The 26,350-nt window shown below is 40.8% G+C and overlaps 2 protein-coding genes and 1 long non-coding RNA gene across 30 annotated transcripts in view; 1 reads left to right on the plus strand and 2 right to left on the minus strand.

Annotated features, from left to right (window-relative positions):
• mbnl1 (muscleblind-like splicing regulator 1) overlaps positions 1-13,886 on the minus strand; it is a 43,654-nt gene extending 29,768 nt beyond the window's left edge. For 4 of the 28 annotated variants that reach the window (XM_075483495.1, XM_075483487.1, XM_075483489.1 and 1 more), the window contains exon 1: positions 3,007-3,518. The gene's annotated coding sequence lies outside the window, so the exon portion shown is untranslated. Of the gene's footprint in view, positions 1-2,089; positions 2,968-3,006; positions 3,526-7,080; positions 7,166-7,999; positions 8,158-13,790 lie in introns of those variants that run through there. The other 24 variants (XM_075483502.1, XM_075483483.1, XM_075483480.1 and 21 more) reach the window with 14 other exon arrangements.
• A 1,262-nt stretch (positions 13,887-15,148) lies between these two features.
• On the minus strand, positions 15,149-15,767 carry LOC142398338 (uncharacterized). The gene is made up of 3 exons (XR_012772782.1): positions 15,717-15,767; positions 15,489-15,618; positions 15,149-15,285 (listed from the first exon to the last, which is right to left on the minus strand). It is a non-coding gene; the product is annotated as an uncharacterized LOC142398338 (long non-coding RNA).
• A 256-nt stretch (positions 15,768-16,023) lies between these two features.
• Positions 16,024-26,263, plus strand: LOC142399086 (cullin-3-like). Its single transcript, XM_075483506.1, has 16 exons — positions 16,024-16,318; positions 17,973-18,170; positions 18,302-18,415; positions 22,102-22,262; positions 22,418-22,532; positions 22,634-22,862; positions 22,975-23,120; positions 23,228-23,404; positions 23,498-23,668; positions 23,821-23,928; positions 24,240-24,364; positions 24,463-24,559; positions 24,675-24,809; positions 25,001-25,187; positions 25,371-25,516; positions 25,656-26,263. Exons 1-16 carry the CDS (start codon positions 16,259-16,261, stop codon positions 25,785-25,787), a joined length of 2,301 nt encoding a protein of 766 aa, XP_075339621.1. The 5' UTR covers positions 16,024-16,258; the 3' UTR covers positions 25,788-26,263.
• The last annotated feature ends 87 nt before the right edge of the window (positions 26,264-26,350 follow it).

Consider the following 26,350-nt stretch of genomic DNA (forward strand, 5'->3'; position numbering starts at 1 on the left):
CACCCAGTTAAACATCTGTGAGAGATTCTGGACAGTCTTATTAGATGGGAGGATATCTCTTAGAGGTAAGGTGTTAATCCTTCCAGCAGAGTTGAGGGAAGTGTGAAATCCAGGCCTGCAGAGAACCTATTGAGATCATGACGGACCAACACCTCACCAAGACAATGTTTAGATTATGTTCTCTTTTATTAGAATCCAACTACATGTATTGCTTAACCCAAAAGTTATCCTAAGGAGAAAAAAGAAACACATTTAAATTTAAATTCATTTAAAGACTGCGCACATTACGAGCATTCAGAGCTTCCACTTGGCTTCATCACCTGTGTATTACATGCAGACACCAGTGTCTTCTATACATGCTTTCTATAATTCTGTTAAGTCCGTCACTTTAAAAGTATTCTGGCACTTATGAGTGTACCAGAATGGGAATCCGTTGACTTTTCTTGAAGCCTGCTTCAGCTAATCTGAGAAAAAACTAACAAATTAAGGTGTACTGTTGCTTTTAATCTAATGATAATAAGAGAATTTACAAGTATATGCAATATTTAAGAAAAAATATTGCATATACTTGCATATACCCCCCCTAATTAAATGAGCAGTGAAAATTTGGCTGACTAAGATTTTTATTGCCGGCTCAACCTTAGTGCACTATTAGGGAGCAGCCCTTAAATGACACAAGGGATATATTGTGGGGTTTTCTGGTAGAAATGTATTTGTTGTGAGATTGGGCCAATTTGAATGCTTCAGCTGTTACTCCTTACTAGATGGAGAGTTTTAGCTGCCAGGGCTGTGTGGAGCATCAGAAACAACTGTGGTAAAGAAAATCTAAGAGAAGCTTATCTTGACAAGCGTAAAGTTGGACAGAAAGTAAAAGAAATAAGTGGATACGATTTTATACTAACTTCACTAAAAGCAGCTTTGAAATATGCTCATCCTGAATATTAGCACTGCAGAGTAAATCATATAAAGGTGGTTACTGGTGTCGTACTGCAATGTGTTACTCAGACACAATCCTGAAAATCATTAAATGTTGATAAGAACAGAAGCAGATGAGTATCGTGTCAGGTTAACAAGTCCTTAATCATAGAGCCAATAAGGAACTGTGCCTAAACAGCTTTTGAGGGCAATTTATATTAGCTTAGCTTGGACTTGTGTTAAGTGGAGGGTGTCTTTCTCAACCAAAGCTGTGAAAAATTGTAGCTCAGAGGGGTTGAAAAGTGATCATAACATCACAGGAAGAACTATAGGAATCCTCATGTAATAAAGGCTTAATCTGTCAGCGCAGACTCAACCATGTATATAATCCTGTCTGTGGGGCAGATTCGAAAGCAAAGGAAGCACACATAAACAGACAGCAATTTGCACTACAGTTCATATGTGCATACAACCATGCAAAGTAAGAGCGATGTAATCTTTGACATTTTTATTTGCTATGTCCACACTGACAAAAGCAGCAAGCTAGCCAGGCTTATGATGGACAGAAACTGACAGTCCACCTGCTGCAGAGCTGCCAAGGGGGATTTCACAAAATTTCCTAAACGCAATATGTCGCACATCTGTCTGTGTGATGCCTGCTTCCATGTGTGCACATACTTGGGTTGTGTGCGCTACTGTCTGAGCAACCATGAATCCAACTCAGTCACAACAACAACATTCCTCATCATTGCCCCAACCACGGACACACCACCCAGAGGATACCCAGAGAGACGGGGAGGAGGGCAGAGGTGGTGAGCAGAGGGACAAAGACAGAAGGCGAAAAAAATCTTCACCGGAGTTTAGATCTGTGAAGATCCTCCAGCTCTCATACGTGGGATTTTTTTCTTTTTTAACGGAATGATGACTACTGCTTATTCAGACTGTTTTAAGAGAAAGCGCCTGCTTATGAAACAGGAAATACATTGAAAGCAGTAAACCATTAAAAACACTGTATTCTAGAACAAATTATTTGTACAGTACAAACATACAGTAGTTTTAGTCCGTTCAAATCATCATGATCTACTAAGACAAACCGAACCTCTTAAAGAAAGAGACATGCGATGGGGCAATCTCAAGTAATATTCCAAAAGCTTAATAAAGTAAAGCGACTTACTTTCACTCCTGTTTGAAAATAAAGAAGTAAAAATCCTCCATTTACTGGATGTTCTCTCTTTGCCTCGTTCCCTTCTTTCTTAAACTTTCTTCCTTCTCTGTTACTCCCCCTCTGACAGACGCATGCAAACACTTACTTAGTCAGACACACACACTAATACATACACTCCCACAGACAGTCACCCTCTAACACACTCTCTCCTCCCGCGACCCGGAATGCTTGGCAAGATTCTACTGTACTGAAATACTGCTCACCATATAAGGTAGCAGCAGCTTCACATGTCACGCATAATTTACATACATTCGGGAGGGAGTTTTCCTTACACAGCATGCACACGTTAGAAACACACGGACGCGCATGCAAAAGCATGCGTCCAACCTTTAGGCTGACACAGCAAGGGGAAGATGTTAAGGAGATTTGAAGCATTCTCTGTGTTGACCGAGCCCTGCAGGATAACTCCAAACATGTTCAATGTTGAGTCAGATGGAGAGAATGAAAGCTGAGTGGGCGATGTATTGATCCCCTCCACTGCTTCCTGGAACAACCACGGTTCTCCAAACAAACACTCATGCACACAAACGCAAATTTTCTTGCGAACTAGCGCTACCCTCAGGAAGCAGCTATTGTATGACTGTCTGCTTTGAGCCAAGAATGTGTCTTTCAGTTATGTGCGTGTGTGTGCATGTGTGTATTCTTATATCTATAAAACATGCCACAACAAATAGAAGTTAACCCAACGGTCCACACACTAAACATACACACAGCAGACCCTAAGGCCAACAATGTCTGTATCTGTCTGTATCTGTGCTCCACTACAGGGAGACTTACTTTGGAAACTGAAGCCAGAAGCACACACAGAAGGAAAGATCTAGATAAACCAACGAAACAGAGAGGAAGGTTATGAACCAAGATCTTACCTCTCACATTGCTCTCCAGTTAGTGTGTGTGTGCTTCCGCGTGTCGACTGGCTCTGTATGTTTATGCGTGTATTCAGACAGGCCGCGACAGCAGACCCTCAGGCACCGGCTGGACCATTCTCAGGCAGGCAGGCAAAACACAGCAAGGCAGAGCGACTGGCAGAGGAGAGGCAAGCGAGTGAGCGAGTGAATCAGCAGCGAATGAGTAAAGGAGCTGTGCGGAGCAGAGAACCAGAGTGAGAGAGAGGAGGAGTGTTTGTCTGTGTGAGTGTGTCAGTTTGTGTGGGTGTGTGTGTGTTGCAGTGCTGGCTGTGTGCGCTAGTGTCTCTCCTCCCTAGCGTCTTCAAGTGGCTGAGCTGGGTTGTGCAGAGCTGTGCTGAGACGGGCTTGGCTGTGTCTTTACCGACTCCCCAGCCTCTGGATCGTCTGTCTGCTGCAGGGAAGTGCTGCTAGCAAGGCGGCAGTAGCAACAGCTGTGGAGAAGGAGGAGGAGGAGGAGGAAGAAGAAGAGGAGAGGAGGAGGGAGCTCTAACTGCACTGGTCATACAGATCCTGCAGTTCCCTCTCCCTCCCTACCCTCCTCACTAAAGCTGGCCACGCCCCTCCTAAAACAACACCAGGAAGTATTGGTTCGGTTACAGCAGCACTGCCCTTGCTTTTCCAGTGAGGCTGAGGAAGGAGAGAGGAAAAAAGCAGGAAAGAATAACCAGGAAAATATGGCAAGGAGAAAAAGGAGTAACAAGACAAACACAAGATGATACACTGAAAGGCAGGGAGTTAGAAGCAAAAAAAAACAAAACATGACAGTAATGTTACATACAACCAGAGAGAAGAGAATGAGAATGACACGTGTGAAAAAGAGAATTATGAGAATATGGCAGTTGGAAAAAATGAATCGATTAAGAGGTGTGGGTGAAACAACTATGGAAAGATTTACAGGGAGTGTGCGACACATTGGCTTCTGCCCGGCTTCCCTCTCTCCACTGATATTCTGCTGTGGCATGCAACCCTCTGCTCAGCGTCCCACCAGCTATTTCCCATACTTTAACTGCATTAAACAGTGAGCTGAGCTAAATCAAGCTGTGGTACTCAAGTATACAGTCAGAGTTGCATAGAACCACTACAAAAAGATTCAGACTATTGCTGTTTGTGGCAAGTCAGAAACACTTCACTCATCCAACTGCTGCTACCAACTCTGCAACGTTGCTGTTTACACAAAGCCTTTGCAGCTTCAACTCTTGGATCAAGGGGAAAGCCAGATAAACTAGAGGACCCTTCAAAAAATTTGATTTGGACCTAATGCTGCAATATCCGGTAGCTAAAGAGATAGCGGCCCTGGCATCTGCAAGAATTCTTACAGAGTTTGAGCTGTGAGCAGAGATTTGTTACTTATCGTGCACATTGTATAAAACTCATTTCATTTATAATGTTCTGTTTGTTATATTGTAAATAAATGCTCTATACTAGTGTTTTTTTTATTAACAAAGAAAGTACATTTGACATTCTGCGGAATAAAAGTTAAATGAGATCACGTGCATATATATATTCATAGGGTGATGTACGATGTATACTCTCTTAGCCATTTGCTTAAATATACATGAAAAAATGGCTCATAAATATCCGAGTGCCTCGTGAAAGCAAAAGCGTCAGACCTCAACTGTCTCTGAGTTCTTATAATTCCTTATCTCTTTGGCCGAGCTTCTATTGCTGATTAGCTCGGTTTAATAGAAAGCTGGTGATAAGTCGTCTCTAATTTACACAGCATCTCCTTAAACCCTGGGTGTTAATCTAGGGTTGAGTGAGGCGCAGTGTTGGAGCGTTACCTATCCAAATCCTGGAGAAATGCGTCTGCACACTGAGAGAGAACAAAAACAACTTGTATGTCAAATTATAATAAATGATACCACTGTGCGTGCTTTGATCTATTTCCAGCCGTCAGTCATTAGTGATGGAATGATCTATTTCCATCCACAGAAACAGCTCTGCTAGACAGACCGCTATGTCATTTGGATTAGCAAAGCAATCTGATGAGCACAAGTGACTGATAATGAAGAAACATGGTGACTGATATTGTTCTGGTGTAATAGAAGCTATATTAGCATCACCTCCAAAGATCTGTTCTCTGTGAAAGTCAGACAGTGACGTGGAATTTCCCCACTTCCAGTTCAACTGAATATGCGCCAGAGCTTCTTTTCTTTTTGTACTCTGCATCTTTCTTTTACTCCTCTGCCCTGCTTCACCATTCATATTCTTTATCCTTTGTTATGTTGTCCACCACTTTCTCTCACTTACGAAAACATCTTTCTTCACTTAAACTTCCCCTTGAAAGACTCCACGCAGCCAAATGTGAGTTCTAACAGCCTACAGTTGGATTTCCTCTTTGCTCCAAATACTGGCAGACTGGCCGAATTTTGAATTTGCTTCATGCTTGCTGTTTGACGAGCAAGATCTTCAAGTTTCATTTTGAAAACAATCTAATCAAACTTCAACAGACACTTGTCTCTAATTTTCCATTTGATATTCCTTTATTTGTTATATCGGCCAAATGGTTTGCATTTTGTATCTCACAGACAGAAAGATGGTATGATTGTTGTTTCTTTGAGGACTGCAGTGAGTAAATGAAGCCGTTTAAGGCTGAGCAAAGAGCAAGACAATTTGACATACTGAGGTTGAGCAAACTGTTGAAGTAAACTGATGGCAACCAACCGAAAACAGGAAGAGGTGTGTATGTGGTCTACTAAAGGGGAATTCCGCCACTTTAATACAACAAGATCAGTTGAATACTCATACGGAGTATTACTCAGCCTGTACAACTGTTATTGATTGTCTTAAGTGGATCTAAAGGGACCTTTGCCAAGTCCGGGTAACCCTAATAACATCAACATGAATATGCATTATAGGGAATTATCTTTGCCACAAAAAAATATCTTAAAACCTCCATGAACATCTTTATCAGTAATACCAACCCTAATCTTAAACTTACACAGATTGCCATAGGCGGCCCCCTCCGTCTAGGTCAAATTCTTCAATTTAATTCTTATAGTATCAATCATATTCTCTCTCCCTCATTGCTAATAAAAAACAACTTTCCACTTTAAACTTCCCTATCATCTCAGGACTCTGCTATTTCTCAGTGCTCTGTAAATGACACTGGTTGGCAGATGTGAACTCTCACTTTGCTGCGGAAACGTCCCAGAGCTTCTGTGTGCCAAACTCTGACAGCTCATCTATCACTAAGTCTCCAAATACACATTACTCACATAACAGACCATCACAACAAAAACTGCAATAGTGCAGTCTTGGAGAAAGGAAAACAGTCTGGAGTTACATTGAAAATTGACCACTATACGACAGAATCGCTTTTGAGGTAACATCTAACTCAAAACAGAGCAGTTGTTTTTTTTTTCTTTCTGTTAACTCAATGCAACTTAAAAGTTAGATAAATGCACTTCCTGCTGTGCAGATATGCAGCTAAATTTCCCTGCTGCATACTTTGTGGTTTTCGCTTAACTTATTTCCATTTTGACTTAGTGGAGGGAAGCAGGTGCAATTCAAGTTGTCAGGTTCGAAACATAGAGAGGAAATAGCTTACTGTCCTGTCCACATCTGACACCACTGCGTGCATGCAAGTGAACACACCACTCAAGCTTCAAGCTTATCTTGTGGATAAAATGAAAACAAATGGAAACACCCCTTGCATAGGCCTTCGTTAGAGCTTTCATCTATTATTCTTATAAAAAAAAAAAGGACAAATATGAAAATATGCCAAGTCATTATACTCTCCTTTCATCTCGAACGGTGACATTCCCGTAATGGAGTGAAATTTTACACAAATTTGAGCAAAGAGCAAAATAATGTTCATGTTAACTTTGTCTAGTAGAGAAAGTTTTTCTTTTTTCAACTCGAGGATGAGAGGGAGAGATCAGTTTACAGTTACGTTTTTTAAGAAGCAAAACACAACAACAAAGCAAACAGGAAACATTGAAAAATGCCAGAAATGGCTGCACATCGTGTCACTTAAAGTTACCTACACATATCAATCCAACAGATAGCTTTTATGAACAGAAGGTTTACCTGTGTGTTTGTCTATCGCTGACGTGCCACTGGGACAGACTAAGCCACTTCAGCTCAGGTCATGCTGATGCAATGCATTGTGGGTTAAACTGACATCTTCATTTCTCTCTTCCTCTACTTTTCTCACTCTGCTCTCTCGCACTCTCATAATAGCACCTTCTGCTTGGCAACGGCCATACCACAAATGTGGTCAGGTTTACAGTGAACCATCACTGCGCAACATCAAGTCTCCATGACAACCACTCCTTATCTCATTTGCATCTTCTACGTGCATTATGTACTTCAGCCAAATATGGTCACTTTGTTTTTTTCCCGCCTAACTCTGAATCCTCTTTTTTTTGTTATAACTTCCTCTTATACCTCCATTTGCACAACTCTGTGTGCACATTTTGTGTATAACGTATACTCTCAATTATCATGTACACTTGCGCATTCCACTGCAGTTCAATACAACAGTCCTGTCATAACATCTGTTGTATTGAACTGATGAACCAAGAAGCTTAGGGACATCATTGGAAACATGTGAAGTGCGATGTGTTCATTATAAAGGTCACAGTTAAAGGTGGTGTTGCACTGGACAACACCACTATCCATGAATAATATAGTTAATATTTGTGAGAGGGGCAGAATATTATAAAAACACTCACACTAGCTATAACCTCAGATTTAAGGCATATTATTTCATAAACGTGTATAACAATGACAAAAAAGGGGTTTTAAAAGTCAAATTTACAGCATTACAACTGCGCACGTGTATAAGAAGTGCGACTGTGAGTGTGTGAAAAGAGGAAGAGCATGTGACATTAGAGCAGTTTGCAACCTGAGAGATAAGCAGTAAAACAAGTTAGTAAATCAGGAAGCAAGGGCTTGTGCAGGGTGTTTGTGAGATACCCCCTCGTCATCACAGGACTTCACGTACCTCTTGCTTCTTTTTCTGAGAGGACTGGTGCAGCATTTGGCCCCCTCCTCTTCCTCCCCAAAGGACTGTGTCTATCAAACTATCACTGGAATGTTGAACCAGGACCCTGGGGCCCACACACACAGAAACACTCAGTAGCACTCAGCACCTGTCTCTAGCTGCCAGCACAGAGAAAGAGACACGGTCAATCACACGGGACAGCACAGCAAAGGGGAAAGAAAGGAAGAGTGGGCGGTAGAGTCAGTTTATCAGCAAAACACACTCCTAAACAAGGAACATGCCGTGTGTAACAGCACCATCTGGCCTAAAACTATTTAGCATTTTAGGATTTCTGTCCAAATAGGCATGACTGCTCAATAATAAATACGAAAATCCTAAACATTTTCATTTAGGTAAAAAGTACTGAAATCATGACGATGAAACAAAATACTTGTGGACATCATACTTTTATAAAACCTCATTAATTTATTTATTTTTTGTTTTTCACTCCCTGGCAGATTCCTTAAAACCAGAGTGTTTCCAAACAGCAAAAGTGGCCTAACTTTTATTGCTGACCAGAGGTCAGTTTGGCCTGGTCAGCTCGGTCTTTAAGTTCAAGCTGAACTAAACATGCCTGAGCTCGCAGGGAGTGAGTTTGGGCTTTTGAGTTTCAATTTCAGAGCTTCTTTATGAAACAGAATGCACTGAAATAATTTATTTGATCTTGTTTTCATTCGTGTTAGGAGTCAAAATTGTTATTGAAATAAAATGAAATTCATGCGCTGCGCTATAAATAAGTCATGACAGTTTTCATCTCATCTCAAGTTCTCTTGTATTTTCGGTTGCATATTCTGCACTTCAAGTTGCTTGAAAGAGTTACTAAACGTCTATTTACTTAAGGCTACTGATAAAATCAAGCCAAAATTAGAAAAAAAAAAAATGGGGCACAAGCAGAAAAACAGCACATGTCAATGTCACCATTTCAGAGAGAATGAAAACTGTTTCTAATTAAAAGATTTATTCTTAAAATTCTCTCTGAATTGTGCTTTTCCTTTATTCTTCTTCAAAATACCCATATGAAGAAACAATGAGGCATCCTAACTCTAAAACAGATCTTGAACCGCTTCCATAAAGACGTACAACAGAGCTATTTGTAAGAATGTGTAAAGTTCAACAGAACATGCTTAAAAATCATGCACTTTGAAGTTAATTTACTTGAAAGTTCCCCCAATGACAATTAAGGGATGTTTCTAAGCATTCTGTTTACTAAGACTGTTTTCATTCCGATCTTTACAGATATGCCACTTTAACTATACTCTTTCAGCATCAAGAGAAGCTCTGATGAAGCATTAGTTGCTTCCCCTGATCTGTGCTGAAAGGCTGCAGTGACTCTAGGGAAAGGAAGTCAATGAAACCAGGCCTAATTTAGCCTCCGCTGCTCCGCAAGCTGCCAGGAATCAGAGAGACTCCTTCCCTTTTTAAGACTCCCTGGACACTGCGGTCAAGTGGCACTACTGCATTCCTACCTATACTAAAGGGCTGGAGGGAGAGACAGAGAGAGAGAGAGATGTAGGGAGATGGCATAAGACTTTTCTGTTTACACATGTGCCATTTTAGTCATTGTCAACATTTGAAAAGGCATAACTAGCAGAGCTGAAACTATGTAGCTATTCAAACAAATCAACTGAAATTTCTTTCACTAAGTCTGCTTGACCGTTCAATTTGTACAACTGTCTTACTTTAAAAACTTTGTCAGTAGATACACAGCCATCTTGGTTCTGTAACTGACTCAAATGTGAGGTTCCACTTCCCAGCATCACAGCAACGTGCAAAAAAATAACTCCAGTAATGAGGTGAGGAAACTAATCTAAGAGTCTATACTTGTGCTATCCTTTTTAGCCAGGTCCTGACATGGTGTCATATAATCTTTAATAATACCGACCTAAACTAAAACTAGACGCTGCGGGCCTAGAAATGTCATGATGTGGCTGCGTTTCGTGTGACAGGGAGACAGAGAGAAAGTAGAAACATAGCCTCGATATTGTTCCATCTACAAGATTTTAGCCTTTATTACACATTATTAGTCTTTTTTATATAAGCTTTAAAGAAATTCTTAAGCAACTTGTTTGGTTAAAAAAAAAAACAACTCTCAAAGAATTAGGAAATAACATGTGACGAAGCACGTCTGATGACTTACGTGGGAGAAAAAAAAGTGAAAAGTGAAACAGCAACTCTGTACACTTCTGTAAGAGCAAGACACGTCTCTTTAGCAGCCAGTGTATTCAAAATGAATGGATTAGATGAGGATTAGTAACTGAGCCTCAATTCCCCTCACATCCCAGTGTTTTCTACTGGATATATGACTGCGCATGCATTATTGAAGACAGTGATCACATAAGTCATGCTATGGAATACAAAATAGGATTAGCTATGGCGGTATGTTAAAGTATCATCTTCAGCTCCCATCACCAATGGGGAGCAGATAAATACATCCCTGTCATTTTGCTGCATGTGTGTGGAATAACCCAGCAAAAACCAAATGACACAATCAAAGTGACATAATCCCATTAGTCTATCAAGGTCCCTGTCCGACCAGCCAGCATAATGGGGAGACAAAGGCTGGTGCAATATCCATTAACTGGCTTCATGAAGGAAATTCTACATGCTGTATATCTTGTGTTGTTGACAGTAATAACTTATTTGCATTCTGAAAATTTCCAAACTAATGTAAAGTCATAGTTTTTAAATTATGAGACTTCTTTATCATCCCTCCACCATACTAACAGTTCACTGGAGATTCTCGCACCACTTTGAAATTTCTTTTACAATCTAACTTATTATTCTTTTAATGAAGAATGAGATGCAATCATCACAACGTAGAATCAAATTAGCTCTAATTAGTAAAAAAAATAATCAAAAACTGCTCAGGAGACAATCATTAAAGGCTGAAATCATGATGTTGAATTTGTGTTGAACTACAGACTAAAGACTGAAAAAAAACCTTTTGCCTATTTTTGCTGAATTTTTTTATGTCTATAAGATCATGATTATGTTGTTGAATCCCACACACTGTGCAAATGAGCCCACACAACTTTATATTCCTGTTTCACATTGATTCAGAATCTCCAATCTAAAATAACACGCGCATTTCGGACAATCGAGCAAACCAAATGGAGCAACTGGTGAAACCAACAGTGACGTAGGGAGAGTCTGCACATAAATGCCCCGGCCAAACCAGGAACCCTCTCGCTGTCAGACAGTGCTGACCACTGTACCACCCATTCCAGCTAAGGAGTTAGAGAAAGTAGTGCCAGATCAGTAGCTAACTCCCAAAAGAATGTAGCCACAACCAGCTTCTCAGTCATCTGAATTCTGTCCTCTCTGTCCATCATATAAAAGAACCAAGCTTTTAGCTGAATTAGGTTATTGAAGGTTAAAAAATAGTGACCCTATCCTTTAACATGAACACAATCTCAGACGGTGTGTAGACACATCTACCTACAATTTCAGTAAGTTTCATCACTCGGCTGACGGTAAGCACCTAAAAATTGTGAGACCATCAGAGAAATGCATATTCAGTTAGTAACTTAGCACTCAACTCAACATGGAATCTATTGTTATTCTAGAAAGTGCCACAGATAATTATATCCCTTCTTAGCCAATCGCATCAGGGCTTGAGCCATAAATAACAGACTGCTCCCCCAGAGAGCACAAGTCTGTGCTGAAAAGTCAACAAACACTTTCTCCAGTAGTGGGTCTTACTCAGCACTGGATTGGTCCAACTCAGATGAAGATAAACAGATTGGAAGAGAGACTTTGGGCTGAACGTTTTCAAAAAGAAAGCGAGAGAGATAGAATAAAGAGGAAAAGAGAAACAAGCCTATTATTACCGAGTCGTAATGCAGGCTCTTAAATGAAAGTGTGGCTATGAGCTATGTCATTACAGAGTGTGCCAAAGGGCTAGAAAATGTACACGTCTCTGCTTGATACATTGAGATGCTAAAAGACAAAGCGCAAGGTTTGCTCAAATAGCTTATTTGAAAATATTCACGTTTCACAAAAATCCCACTAATTAATATGATAGCAGAACCTCTTTTCTAAGCTGTACGCACTCTACTTTTGAGCCTTGCTACACATGTGGGTGTTTTTGCCAGACAGCTACTGCGGCGCTCTGTGAAACAACTTAGTTTCGGGGGCATTATATTTAGATTTTACGAGCAATACTGAACTCTCACCCAAGATATTTTCACCAGGGTGATTTAAGATGATGCCTCGATATGGCACCAAGTTATGGCTGCAATTACGATTAGGTCACATCATATCACATCACATGGCTAGAGGAGAACATTAGTACATTTGCTCCCTCTAGGTGATGAAAGATTGGACTGCGAATGTGTCTGCTGACAAGACATTGCTAATATGTTACAAAGTAACAGAACACCTGTGTGTTTCTTTGTGGAATGGACAATTTATCTAACCCCTTCATGTAGTGTCCTCATTTTCCCAATGGTGACAAGTCATAATGACAAAACAGCTGCATAGTCACGTAATGACAAAGCTATTTTGGAGAGATCAGGTAATGTTTCAGCACTTTATGCAAGGTCATTTGAATCAAGCTTCTTGAATGCCAGCTGCGTCAGGGTAACACTTCTTCTCACACATTTTCTAAGATGTGTAAACTGAAAACCCCCCCACAAAATATCAGACAATAAAAGCAGACACTTCCCCTGCTCTACATTGTTACTGTTACATGGGGAGGTAAGACTCTATTGACTTTAATGTCATGTATCTAGAGATTTAATATATTATCTGCTTGCAGGAGGTGACTCTTATGTAGGCATATATCTTGACTTGAAATATGTAAATAGTGTATTTGTGTGCATCAAAGCCAGTCATGTTATAGTCGCTGTGATGGAGTTTCCTCCCTATGACGGTCTGTCGCTTTCAGCAGGAAAAGCGCTACATACTTCTAATGTTTCAGATTTTATGTATTGATAGTGTCAATTATAGCACAGTAACTGCTGGAATCTACATTCAAAGCAATAATGTCAAATTACCTTTGAGAAATCATATCTAATTGCCTTTAAAACTAGAATAGAATTTCTTCAATCTGTGCATTTGAACCTGAAGGACAAATGTGTTCCATCAGAGGTGAGGAAACTGCGTGTGATGCTACAAGCAGAACAGCCTGATCCCTCTTTCAGCTCCCAGGACATTTTCTTCCAACGTCCCTATTGGGATTCTAGTAGCCTACATTCCTTGCTTCAAGGTTGGCGGTGATGGCAAATTAAATTACTTGTCCTGTTTTGTTGGGTAGGCGCCAGATCAACCGCAGCTCGGCTAAAATGATGAGTGCGGGATTCTGCAGGGAGCTGCATTTGTCCTGACCTGCTGGTGTCATGTTTGCAAAGCAAGTAGCAGCAATGAAGAAAACTAAAAACTGAAATCAAAGCAGGGTATCAAATTCTGCTTCTGTAATCACCTGCAAAAAAATCAATTACCTCTGCTTTCAAACGCACCACTTTATACTGCCGTCCTTTGGGCTTATGCTGCTGACGGAGGATGTCATGTGCTCGCACATGGAGAGAAGCTTGACTACATTAGGGCCTAATTTTGTTAACCACACAGCACAGCACACCCCACCTGCTGGTCATCTTAAATATGGCAAGTGGTAAAAAACAGTAAATGTCACTTTTTTCAGTCCTCATTCAATCATTTACAAGATTAGAGCGGTTGATGATAGCTTGTCTTGTACCAAACAAAAATGCACATCACAGTCAATTCAAAACAACTCTACACAAACATCACTCACTGTGCTGCGTCCTCAGTTTCCCCCAAGTCTTGATGCACTTCTCTTCTGTAGGCTGTCAGAATCTCAATGGCAGCATGTGGAGTTTATCTATCAGTGGCAGAAGGGTTTGCTATCTGTAGACCAACGGCTTACACACCACTCTGTGGAATGGGAGGAACTTAGAGCATGTTATGTGGTGTCAAAACACGGCACAAGTAAACGGGCAACTTGATATTGTGATACATGTGGCTGTCAAACGTGTGCGACAGAGAACCATTAAAACTTTCAACTATCAAAGTTACGTATCAGATCGAACAAGAAATTAAGGTGGCAAAAACCACATCACAAAATATCCACTACAGAAGTACTTTATTTTGCCTATATATAATTAGATGTAGTAGCACGCAATTTTATTTGGGGTCAAATAACAATAACACATTTTTTTTGACTTTGTACTTGTGTGTGACATTACGCTGCGAAAGGGTGTTCCTCTTAGTTTTGATTCTCTTTTTTTTTGGTTTCAACTGGTCTCCAAGAATCAGTGACAAGCACTTTTAAGAGAATCTAAAACAGTACTGTCAGTTGTCATCAAAGGAGCTGCAGGCTTGACAATTTCCACCCAAGTGGTTGAAACTTTATCCCTGCCAAATAGTAGGTTCATCTATGAGCATGATGTGGCATCTACTGGACTCTAGAGAGCAGCAGAGCACTCGAATTCTCTCCTCAAAATATATGTAATGCATTATTTTTGTAAATCATCTCATTTCAACAATTATTATAGATAGAAACAGGCAGCAGTCACTTGGTTATTCACTACACGTATTTCCTCAATGTTGCAAGCTTAACTGTATGTCTACAGTTTTTCCTTATCTGTGAATCATGTGCTGTCTTTGTAAGCCCAAATAATCAGCCTTACACTGAGGTAATAAAGCTTTCTGTACCAGTGAAAATCATTATTACTAATTTCAGCACATATATTTGGAGCATGAATAAGAAATCAATATTTAGATACCTAACATACCTAATGGCTACAATTTAAGTCTGTGTCAGAGTTTAAAGGACAAGATTGTCACCCTATCTCCTTAACAGACAATTTGATGGCAGACTTTGCCTCTCCGAGGTGCCCATTGTCACTTTACGCTGACAGAGTAGATGAATATTTAACAGGAGGAGGGAAAGTGTAAGGCATCAAATCACTAAGAAGAAAATGGCCTAACACTATCTACATCCTGTGACTGACCCATCCCTCCAACACACACACACACACACACGCACACACACACATACACACACACACACACACACACACACGCACACACACACACACACACACACACACACACACACACACACACACACACACACGCACACACCATCAACAGCCCGATGCCAGGGCTTTGAATGAAAAGCAACAGAATTTGTGTTTTTCAGAGGCTTGGATGAGATTCGGACAAGCTGGAGATCATTGCAGTCAGCACCATGGACAACAACCAGAGGATTATCCAGGTGATCGTTGCTATGCAATTGGAAATAAGAAAGTTAGAGCTGGAGAACATAGGCCTGCGAAGGACAGCTGGAGCTAATCTCCGGAAGAATGCAACAGTTCCAATTATGGCCAAAGAATGCAGAGGTATACTTTTACTGTAAAGCCATACATAAGTGAAGGAAAATTGCTTAGAATAGTGGTGTTTGTGTGTGCGTCCAAAACAATGCACTTACCCTAATGTTGTGGTATTTTGGCCCTTTTCTCCAGAGAGCGTCGTCATGACAGTGAGAAGATATTCAGTCTTCAAGCCCGTGGTCATTTGTGATCATATTTATATGGGCAATGCAAAGACTGAGAGGTGGACTGGAAACCAGCAACAGCACGAAAAATTAAAGAATCACTGTTATTATTTATTTTTGTTGTCATCCTATCATTTCAGTTTAAATCAAATTTGAACTTACCTAACTTAATAGGGTAGCGTACTGAAAAAGGTAGCCGCTAAGCCATTTCCGGATTTAGACACAGTGATAACTTATAACGCATTTAAACAATGCATTCCTGTCACAGAATAAAGTATTTAATATATTTATGGTTGTTTCTTGTGTTTACTTTCAAAGTTAATAAGTTTTGTTTAAAAGCAGCAAAACGTGTAAAATTCTTACAAAGTTCACCCAACATATCAAAATAACTAATGTGACATGAGCTGGTTTAATATCAACCTGTGGAATGCACCTGTCGGTGTTCTAAGTTAACTACTCTCGCGAGATTTCCGGATTGCGCAGTGGCGAACAGTCGTCCGCCATCACTGCATAAGCTAACATTAGCCAAAAAACACTCTAGAGAGCGATTAACAACATAACAACAAATACAGAAAAACGACCTGATTCCCATAGGTAAGGTCACTAAGTTTCCCTGTCGCTTTCCTGGCGCAGAAAGCAAACTAGTGGCTGCCTTTCATGTAGTCTTTACGTCAACTTAGTAACGAAAGTCGTTCTAACTAATCATGTCCAACCTTAAAGGCGGCACCAAGAAGGACACCAAGATGAGGATACGAGCCTTTCCTGTAAGTATTTACTGTTTTTGTAGATGTTTGGACGTTAAGTTTCAGACTCGTGTACCGGGGTGACAGGTCTTTATGCTAACAGCTTCCAGCTAACTAGCTGCTCTTACGTGAAAAACGTCATTGTCGGGAGAAAACTGCTATCACCAGGAAAAATAATTCAAAGCATATGAGCTTTGTCATTAGTTCAGTTTATTTAATGTTTCCATGTTTACTGGTTTTGGAATACAATCGTTTGTCATGGGGTAATGTTAGCATACGTAAGAAAACTTCTTCAGCGAAGCGGTCGCAAATATAAGCAAGCTAGGTAGCGGGCCTGTTAGCTGACTTGACGTTTGCTAAGTTTTAGTCAGCAAGTATCATTGCGTTATGGTAAACGCAAGCACTTTTTGTAGATATGTATTTTGTAAATAGATGCATTACACGTTTGTGTCAAGCTATGATAAACTAAAGTCAATGCAGTGTCATTTAAGAATTGGCCCGATAGTTGGAGCATCATCCAGGGTGAGACTTCAGTAAACAAGTTGAAGTAAATATGAGCCGTAAACGTTGATATTATTAACTTTCAGCTGGTACCGCTGTCACACAAAACTTTTATTAACATTGGTCACTGGTCTGTATTATATGTAGGTCATTTCAATGAGCCACTGTGCTCAGATGTTTAATTGTGATGTATGCAATGTACCAAGCCTTTTTTTAGCAGCCCGGTTAGAAAAACATTTTCACCATTTTGATATTCAGGTTAGTGTGTGGGTGTATGTTACAGTGAGTCAGAGAGTGGATGGTTAAGTGAACACTTTTTCTTACATTTGGAGCTTATATTAAAGTCGAGACCAAAGTAGTTTACAGTTTAGCAACTATACTATAATGATAAATTATACTACACAGTTTTATATATGAATTTAGCCATCTGACATCCTCTTTATGTCCTATATCTGTTGAAATAGGCCTGTTTTGTCATTTGAAAACTGATTTAAATGAGTTGCTTTTCATCAATTGGACCTGTCCTTTATTTTCTATTCGGGTACACTTTAGGACTATAACAATTCAAATTGAATTGGCTGATTAGTTGACATTTATTGATTAGCAAAGATTAGTTCCTTTTAGTTTGCCCTTAAATGAAAATGTGCTCATGTGTTTTTTAGCTTTGCATCTAAAGTCACTGATGTGAACGTCAATAAATGCTAATCAAAACTGCAGCAAGGGAATAATGACCTCATCTTACCCCTGTCTTGGGTTTCTTTAACTTGCATATTGTTTTAGTGACTGTTGTCACTTGTTTGATAATGAGTAAAAAAGTGAATTTTTGAGTAAGACTGTTTTTTGGTACCAGAGTGTTTGGTTACCTATTTTACAAGCTTACCTATTTTGACCTTGCTTGTCTCTAGCACTGAAAACATGTCCATGCAGGTTTCTGAAGAAGATGTCACAGCTGCACCTCACGCAATTAACTGTTATTCATATAATCTTGCCTGTTCAATCTTTATGATCTTCATGCACTTCTGTGCAAAAAAAACAACAACAAAAAAAAACAGATGAAAACAGGGCAAATTCTATGGTAAATAATAATCCTTGCCATTACTGCAGTGATCCACTCTAGCAGTGTGGGAAAGTTGATCTTTTTAAGCAACACTGTTTTGCCTCTGCCTTCCCCCAGATGACGATGGATGAAAAATATGTGAATAACATCTGGGACCTTCTGAAGAATGCCATTCAGGAGATTCAGAGAAAGAACAACAGTGGACTGAGCTTTGAGGAGCTGTACAGGAATGCCTACACTATGGTGCTCCACAAACATGGAGAGAAGCTCTACACGGGCTTGAGGGAGGTTGTCACAGAGCACCTCATCAACAAAGTAAGTTTTCCTCCCCAGTTTTGGTCTTGTGAAAATATTTTACTGCATGCTTAGAGCTGATGAGAAACCTCAAGAACTGATGTTTACAAGTAGCACTAAAGGCAACTTGATATGACTGTTTATATTTTCAGGTACGGGAAGATGTTCTGAACTCCTTGAATAACAATTTTCTGCAAACACTGAATCAGGCCTGGAATGACCATCAAACTGCCATGGTTATGATCAGAGACATCCTCATGTACATGGTGGGTATGCGGTTATGAGTTTGTATCACTCCTTTTTAAAACATATTTTGCTTTGTCATTGTCAGGAAATTATTCTACAACTTGGCAATGATCTTGATCAGTGGTAAAAGGCTTGAAGATATATTTAGTTGTTGTTTTTTTTGCAAATTCACTAACTTGTTCTTCCCTGTCGTGGATCATTTTGTGCTTTTTAAGTAATGGATGTTGTTTTCACCTTGGCCAACCCTCTCCTCCATTCTCTTATGGACTTTCATTGTGATTTTCCAACTTATTTGCGGACACAACAATAAGGCTTTGTTGCCATATTTATTTCTTTTGGAGGGAAAACTGGCAGGACTAGTCGTTTTACCTTTGCCAACAGCAAGTACAAAGCATGTGGGGCTCTGTGATTGAGCCTTTGAGATAAGCACGAGTGTGGGCTAAACAATAGCACAGTCATTATACACAGGCTACAGAGCTCTCCTGGGTTTTTTTTTGTTTAGCACGTCCCTCTTTTCTGTCCTGATTTACCCCTGTTAGTTGGCTTTCTGTCGTTCAGCTGGCTACTGTGTAGTCTCCAGAAGCCTGTACTATAATGAAGTTTACAGGCTTCGCAAAGATTACTTCAGATTCGATCCCTAACCTGCTCTGGAAAAGATTTCAGGTGAAGCACTAGCCCCTTTCACACTGCGACCCGCTACCTTAGCGGGTCCAAATTGCACCTTCGACCCGCGTCGAGCAATGTGAACGCTTGGCGGGTTGGTGACCCGTGTCGCCTGAAGCCGAGTTCAGGGGGCGTTGCCTAGTGGCAGAGCGTCACACGAAACACAGAAAATGCTGGGCATGTACAATGACGTAGGCACAAGCCATGCGTCGGAGGTAGGGTTAAATACACCTTGAGGACTCGTTTTTGCAATGCAGTTCATGGAGATGTTATTTTACGGGGTGTGGATGGTTACAACGTGGGATGCCGCCGAAGAACATATGCGGAGAATACAAGAGCACTATAGTCCCCGAAATGTGACGGTAAATAACGTCCTCTGCTCGGAGGCTGAGGAGCTCGCGGACCTCCTCGTCTCCCCAGTTGGCCATCTTCAAAAATGTCTCGAACTTGATGTAGGCTAAAACAGAGTAAAACTTGTCCTCACCTGTCGCTGTTGTTCTGAATCAGCTGTCCATTCTGTCTTTTAAACTCCTCACGCCACGCCCACGTCCGACCCGCGTCAATTGCGTTCACACCAAACTCGGCTCTGCAAAAAGACTAGGGTCCGACACGGGTCGAAAGGCGTGTCGAGTTGACGCGGCAGCCCGGGTCGGCAGTGTGAACACAACAGCGGACACGCTAAATTCGCGGATTAAACGCGGGTTATTCGGCAGTGTGAAAGGGGCTATAGACTACTTACCAATATGTGCTCTTGAAAAATGACATCACTGTTGGTAGAACGTTCAGTTGAACTTGAGGCACAGATTGTGACATAATTACATAGGAGGGGCATAGGTGTTCAGAGACCATTTAAATTCTTATTCTGTTCTTGAAAAACTGATGATCTAAAATAGGCACTTATTAAAGCTGCAGTCGGCAGGTTTTCAAAATTACGAGTCTAAAGTCGGAAAATTCGAACTGATACAACTTTCAGGTCCCTCCCCCAACCTCTAACAAGCTCCGAATCGCCCCCCAAACCCCTCCCCCTCTGTGGACGAGGTTGTGCACGTGAGTTCACACCAGTGTGAGCGCACACAAGCTGGGGCAGTCTCACGCTCAGCAGCGTGTGCACAAGCTGTGATTGACAGGTAGGATTCCTCCACCCTAACTTGATTGGTTAAAAACAGCCGGGAGCGCTCGGTTTTTGCAAGCACGATTACAGGCTTCAGAGGGAGCTACAGATTTCGTTATTTTTCCTAAACAGCCTATTTATTATTCTACTTCCAGAATCCCATGACAGTTCAAGCTAATATGACTAAAAACAAGTTGCCGACCGCAGCTTTAAAACTAAGGCTTTGTATTTGAGCCACTAATAACATGCCTTCCAAATGAGCCTATCAACTGGTTTCACACATGTTTTCATATTTGTTCTTTACTAACTCCAAAGACCTTAAATTAAGAAGAATTAGTCTGTTTTAGACACCGTAAGGCCACATGTAATCACCACAAATGGTTAAGTGAGACACTCGTATTATACTACGGAAATCTGAGCTTTGCCTGAATGATGTGGCAGTGATATTTAGTCCGTCATTAAATGAGAAAAGAGCAGCTCTAGACCTGTCCATGTTTGGATTTGTACTCTAGTATCAGAAATGTAAAATTGCTCACGTCTAGAGTCAGATAAGCTGTAGGTTTTTACCAAATTTATGGACATTGTTGTGTGACCTGCTCAGCTTGACTGTGTTCGTGTGGGTTAATAAGGAAATTATTTTGGACTTCATTCGTAGTGCAAGTGTTGTTTGTTCAATGATACCCCTTTTGGACCAATGTAGTTCCAGTGAGGATTCAGGGTTGGTGCTAAAGCCAGCTCGAAGTTGGTTCCAACTATGAACTGGTTCAGTTTTTCCACTGCAGATGAGCAGCGACTGATGTTCTTGTCCAGATGCTGTAGTAGATGTCTGTGATGGACACAGCATGTGTTTCACCAGGGAAACGGCAGACAGCCTGGCTTGTGGCCAGGGCTGCTGGCAGGGTTGCTCATACCTCAGGTGGCAGAGGGCTTGCTGTTCTGGTGTCTTTAGAGAAAACTATGAAAAGCAGTTAAGTGGCCATTAATGGACACGGCCACTTGTACACGCAATGTCTCCTGGATAAATGGTTGGAACAGTAGCACCTTGTAAAATTGCTTAGTGGCAAAACCCAGATGTGTATTGCTCCAATTTGTGAAGCAACTAACTGAAAAATACAATCTGCAGACCAGAGTCTTCTCTTGATTTTTTAACAGGACACTGGGACTTAATGTCTCCAAATAAAACTGAACCCCTTCTGTCAGAGTTTAACATTTCCTGGACAAAGTTATGAATACGAATATATGATGAATCTGATTTTGTGTCATCCCAGCCATAAACTGAACATGTAACGTCTTTGCAATGAAGCGTCTTGTCTCAGCTTGCACTAACGGTCTAACCTCGACTTTCTGAGACTATATGGTAATATTCTGCAGATTCAAAGCAGAAATCATCAGCCATTAGTTTGCTGATTTTTGCTCGTGAATTCTCGCTACGGATTTGTCTAGATTCAGATTTGAATCTCGTTACTAAGTGATTAATAATGGTGTCGCCTCCATCCCGTCTAAACTTTTCTAGTCAGGGCTTCAGACGTAACTTCATTTTTTAGGAGTAATTCAGACACTGACTATTTATTTGAAGTGTCTTATAACCTCATAAAACCTTTGTGTCGCGGTATGCAGAGGCAGTACGTTGAATTCTTTAAGAAGGTGTATACCTTTGACACAAACGAATGCTTTTAGCACAGGTTTCGTATCTGTTCAATAATACTCCCTTTTTTTTCTTTTTTTTTCCAGTGTGAAAAAAGTACTTGAAATGCATACTTGAGTTTCTTCAAGAAGATGTATACATTTCATACAAATACATGCTCATTTATATACAGTAGTTGTCGTTTTCTTTTTAAAGTCTTACTCTGTCAATATGTTGTGAGTCAGATTTAGTCAGGTCATCGTACTTGTTTCCATACATTAACTTTCTCTCATTCTCCTCTCTTTCAGGACAGGGTGTACGTTCAGCAAAACAACGTAGAGAATGTCTACAACCTCGGCCTCATCATTTTCAGGGACCAGGTAGTGCGTTACGGCTGCATTCGAGACCACCTACGACAGACGCTGCTGGACATGATTGCACGGGAGAGGAAGGGAGAGGTTGTCGACAGGTATGCACGACTTGTCTGTTGCTTCTTGATCCAACGGTTCCAGTCGCTGGAGATTTGCTCTGAATTCCCTATGGTTTTGATGAGTTGTTTGGTATCATGCAGCAAGTCTCACAGTTACCTGACCTAATTTTATGTTTGACCACCATCAACCGCAGAGGTGCCATCAGAAACGCCTGCCAGATGCTGATGATCCTTGGCCTGGATGGCAGGTCTGTATATGAGGAGGATTTCGAGGGCCCATTCTTAGACATGTCAGCTGAATTCTTCCAGGTGAGTTTATGCTGGATGTTTTGCACTCAGTTTTTTTTTTAAATTTTTTTATTTCTGAAAGTCTTTACAGTAATACAAAACGCAACGTTTGGCCTTTTTAGATGGAGAGCCAAAAGTTCCTTGCAGAAAACAGTGCCAGCGTCTACATAAAGAAGGTAGAGGCCAGAATCAATGAAGAGATTGAACGAGTTATGCACTGTTTGGACAAGTCTACGGAAGAGCCCATTGTCAAGGTAGTGGAAAGGGAGTTAATTTCTAAACACATGAAAACCATTGTCGAGATGGAGAACTCTGGCCTGGTCCATATGCTCAAGAATGGCAAGACAGAAGGTAAAAGCTTTTCTCCATTGAAAGGTTTCCTCATCAATGAATCCATAATCGAACCTAGAAAAAACCACCCACTTTTTATCCCACTCTTTTTCTCATCATGCCACGCTCTCAGACTTGGCATGCATGTACAAGCTGTTCAGTCGAGTGCCAAATGGCCTGAAAACGATGTGCGAGTGTATGAGCTCGTACTTGAGGGAACAAGGCAAGGCTCTGGTGTCAGAAGAGGGTGAGGGCAAGAACCCTGTCGACTATATCCAGGTACACTGACTGAACATCTAAAGTCTTAGATACACGTAGAAGCTTGCTCAAAATTGTTAGCATGCAGTTGACCGAGACATGTCTTTTTGTGAATGCTTTTTCAACAGGGTCTGCTCGACCTGAAGACACGATTTGATCATTTCCTTTTAGAGTCGTTCAACAATGACAGACTCTTTAAACAAACCATAGCTGGAGACTTTGAATATTTCCTTAACCTCAACTCCCGCTCACCAGAGTACCTATCGCTCTTCATTGACGATAAGCTAAAGAAGGGAGTCAAAGGGGTATGTGTGTTCTTGTAAAACCTTTTTTTTTTACCTTTATACTTGAATCACAAATTGACTCATTCTTTTTTTTCTCTTGGCTTGTTTGACCAGTTGACAGAACAGGAGGTGGAGTCAATTCTCGACAAGGCCATGGTGTTATTCAGGTTCATGCAGGAGAAGGATGTTTTTGAAAGGTACTACAAGCAACATCTGGGCCGTCGGCTTCTCAGTAACAAGAGTGTCTCAGATGACTCCGAAAAGAACATGATCTCTAAGTTAAAGGTAAAAAGAATGAAACAAGTTTTGGCCACAGTTTTATGTATATATCTCTTTCAGTGCAATCGGGCCTTTTATCTGATAGAACTCCCATTAATATTTTCCACCTTTTTCTGTCTGTCTGTGCGGTCATTGTTTTGTGTCGTTCGCCCCTGCAGACAGAATGTGGCTGTCAGTTCACTTCCAAACTGGAAGGAATGTTCAGAGACATGAGCATCTCCAACACTACCATGGACGAGTTCAGGCAACACATACAAACCACATCGGTAAGGGGGTCAGAAACAAAGCAAAGCAGGCACGATACACCCCGTGTAGTCTGTTACAAAAAACTGTACTGGCTCAAACAGCAGCTGCCATGTATTTTATAACATGTTTCAATTTGCCTTATTTTAACAGCTACTTTAAAAGACTGTTTGTATCGTTATCATCGTTGCACCTGAATGTGTCGGAGACCGTAAACAGCTGTTGTGTACTAGTTGCGTTCAAACAACATGATAGTTACTGTTAACTTGTTTTATCTTTTAAGAATATTTTGAAAAGAAGTTAAAAAGAAAACCTCCTGAAATATCTTCCCCAGGCATCTCTAAGTGGCGTGGACCTCATAGTAAGAGTCCTCACCACCGGCTACTGGCCTACACAGTCTGCGACCCCGAAATGCACCATCCCCCCTGCTCCTAGACATGCCTTTGAAGTTTTCAGAAGGTAAGGCTTGTAAACGGACTCAAATGGTTTTGCTGTACAACGGAAGGTTCTGTGCGGTTTTATATTTCCAAACAATGTGGTCTGTTTTTATTTGACAGGTTTTACCTTGCCAAGCACAGTGGCAGACAACTCACACTGCAGCACCACATGGGCGGGGCGGACTTAAATGCAACTTTCTACGGAGCGGTCAAAAAGGTTGACCTAAAAATCTGAAATAATGCAGCATTACTGTGTTGATTAGACGCTAACTTTTTGTCTCAAGGGCAGTAACGTAGTTTCACGTTGATCTCGATTCCTACCTCTTCTGCAGGAGGATGGCTCAGAAGTGGGAGTAGGAGGAGCCCAGGTGACAGGTTCTAACACCCGAAAGCACATCCTGCAGGTCTCCACCTTCCAGATGACCATCCTCATGCTCTTTAACAACAGAGAAAAGTTCACTTTTGAGGTGGGAATGTAGTGCTGCATCTGTCTTATCATCGCACTGTCATGAGCCATTAGTGTTTTCATCATTTTTTATTTTTTCCCCATGAAAATCGCATACATTCTTCTTGAGTAAGAACATAATTTTCATTTCATCTGTATGGTCTCCCACCACCATTTTCTACATATGTGGGGTTTTTTCTCCCTTTTCTTTAGGAGATTCAGCAGGAGACGGATATCCCAGAGAGAGAGTTGGTGCGAGCGCTGCAGTCTTTGGCTTGTGGGAAACCCACACAGCGAGTTCTGACAAAGGAGCCCAAGTCCAAGGAGATAGAGAATGGTCACGTGTTTACAGTCAATGACCAGTTTACTTCCAAGCTGCACAGAGTCAAAATACAGACAGGTGAGCAAAGTGTGTGTATGATGCACTTGTGTCCACTGCTGGGTGGGGATAATACGTGGAAGCTGCATTACAGGAACTGACCATAAGATGGAGCTGGCACTATCCTGTGTTAAATTAAACGGTGCTCTGAGAGGTTTTCTACATCTCTCCCATAAATCTCATATCTCATATCAACTGTAACAGTTGCTGCCAAACAAGGGGAATCTGACCCCGAAAGGAAAGAGACGCGGCAGAAAGTGGATGACGACAGGAAGCATGAGATCGAGGCAGCCATTGTGCGAATCATGAAGTCAAGGAAGAAGATGCAGCACAATGTCTTGGTAGCAGAAGTAAGGAACCTATATACAAGTTATCTTAACAGCAATATAAGTCGAGTTATTTGTTTTCTCTGCCGCTTAATGCCAAAACTAAAATATCAGTTTGTTTTGAGGGGGGTTTCCTTCATTTTTGTCACTTTTATGTCCTCAGGTGACTCAGCAGCTCCGGGCACGTTTTCTTCCCAGTCCCGTGGTTATCAAAAAGCGCATAGAAGGACTAATAGAAAGAGAGTACTTGGCGAGGACGCCAGAGGATCGTAAAGTGTACACTTATGTTGCGTAGACAATGAACTCTGGACCAGAGAAAGAAGAGAGACTGGACAGGGGAATGGGAATTGTTTTCTTTGGACTGTTGTTACGCATGGACTGGAAGTTTTCTTTAAAGACAAACACTGGGAACCCGATTCACTGTCCCCTCACCCCGCAAAAAAAACACAGTATACCCTCATAAATTGGAAAGAAAACTTTTGACACACACAAAAATATCCAACTTCTAGATGACATTAATCAGGCCCAGTCTTCCTATTACCTGTGAGTTTTAACATGGATGGAATCCAGCTTCCAGCTTTTCACTGTTTTACCCTTGTAGAGATCAAACTTGCAAAGAATCCCTTGGGAAAATGTGAATGCACCACATTATTATTATTATTATTATTATTTTTTTTTTTTTTGGTTTCAATACTGTATAAAAATAATAAAAAATGATTAAAAACAACAAGTGTGTATTGTTACCAAATAAAGATGAGTATTGTTGCTCTAGTTTGTCATAGAATTGCATTGCTCATATTTTACATTCATTTTGGAATGAAAACATCTATTTTATTGACAAATGAATAATGCAAGTTA

Source organism: Odontesthes bonariensis, chromosome 14, assembly GCF_027942865.1.
Source record: "Odontesthes bonariensis isolate fOdoBon6 chromosome 14, fOdoBon6.hap1, whole genome shotgun sequence".
NCBI classification, from domain to species: domain Eukaryota; kingdom Metazoa; phylum Chordata; class Actinopteri; order Atheriniformes; family Atherinopsidae; genus Odontesthes; species Odontesthes bonariensis.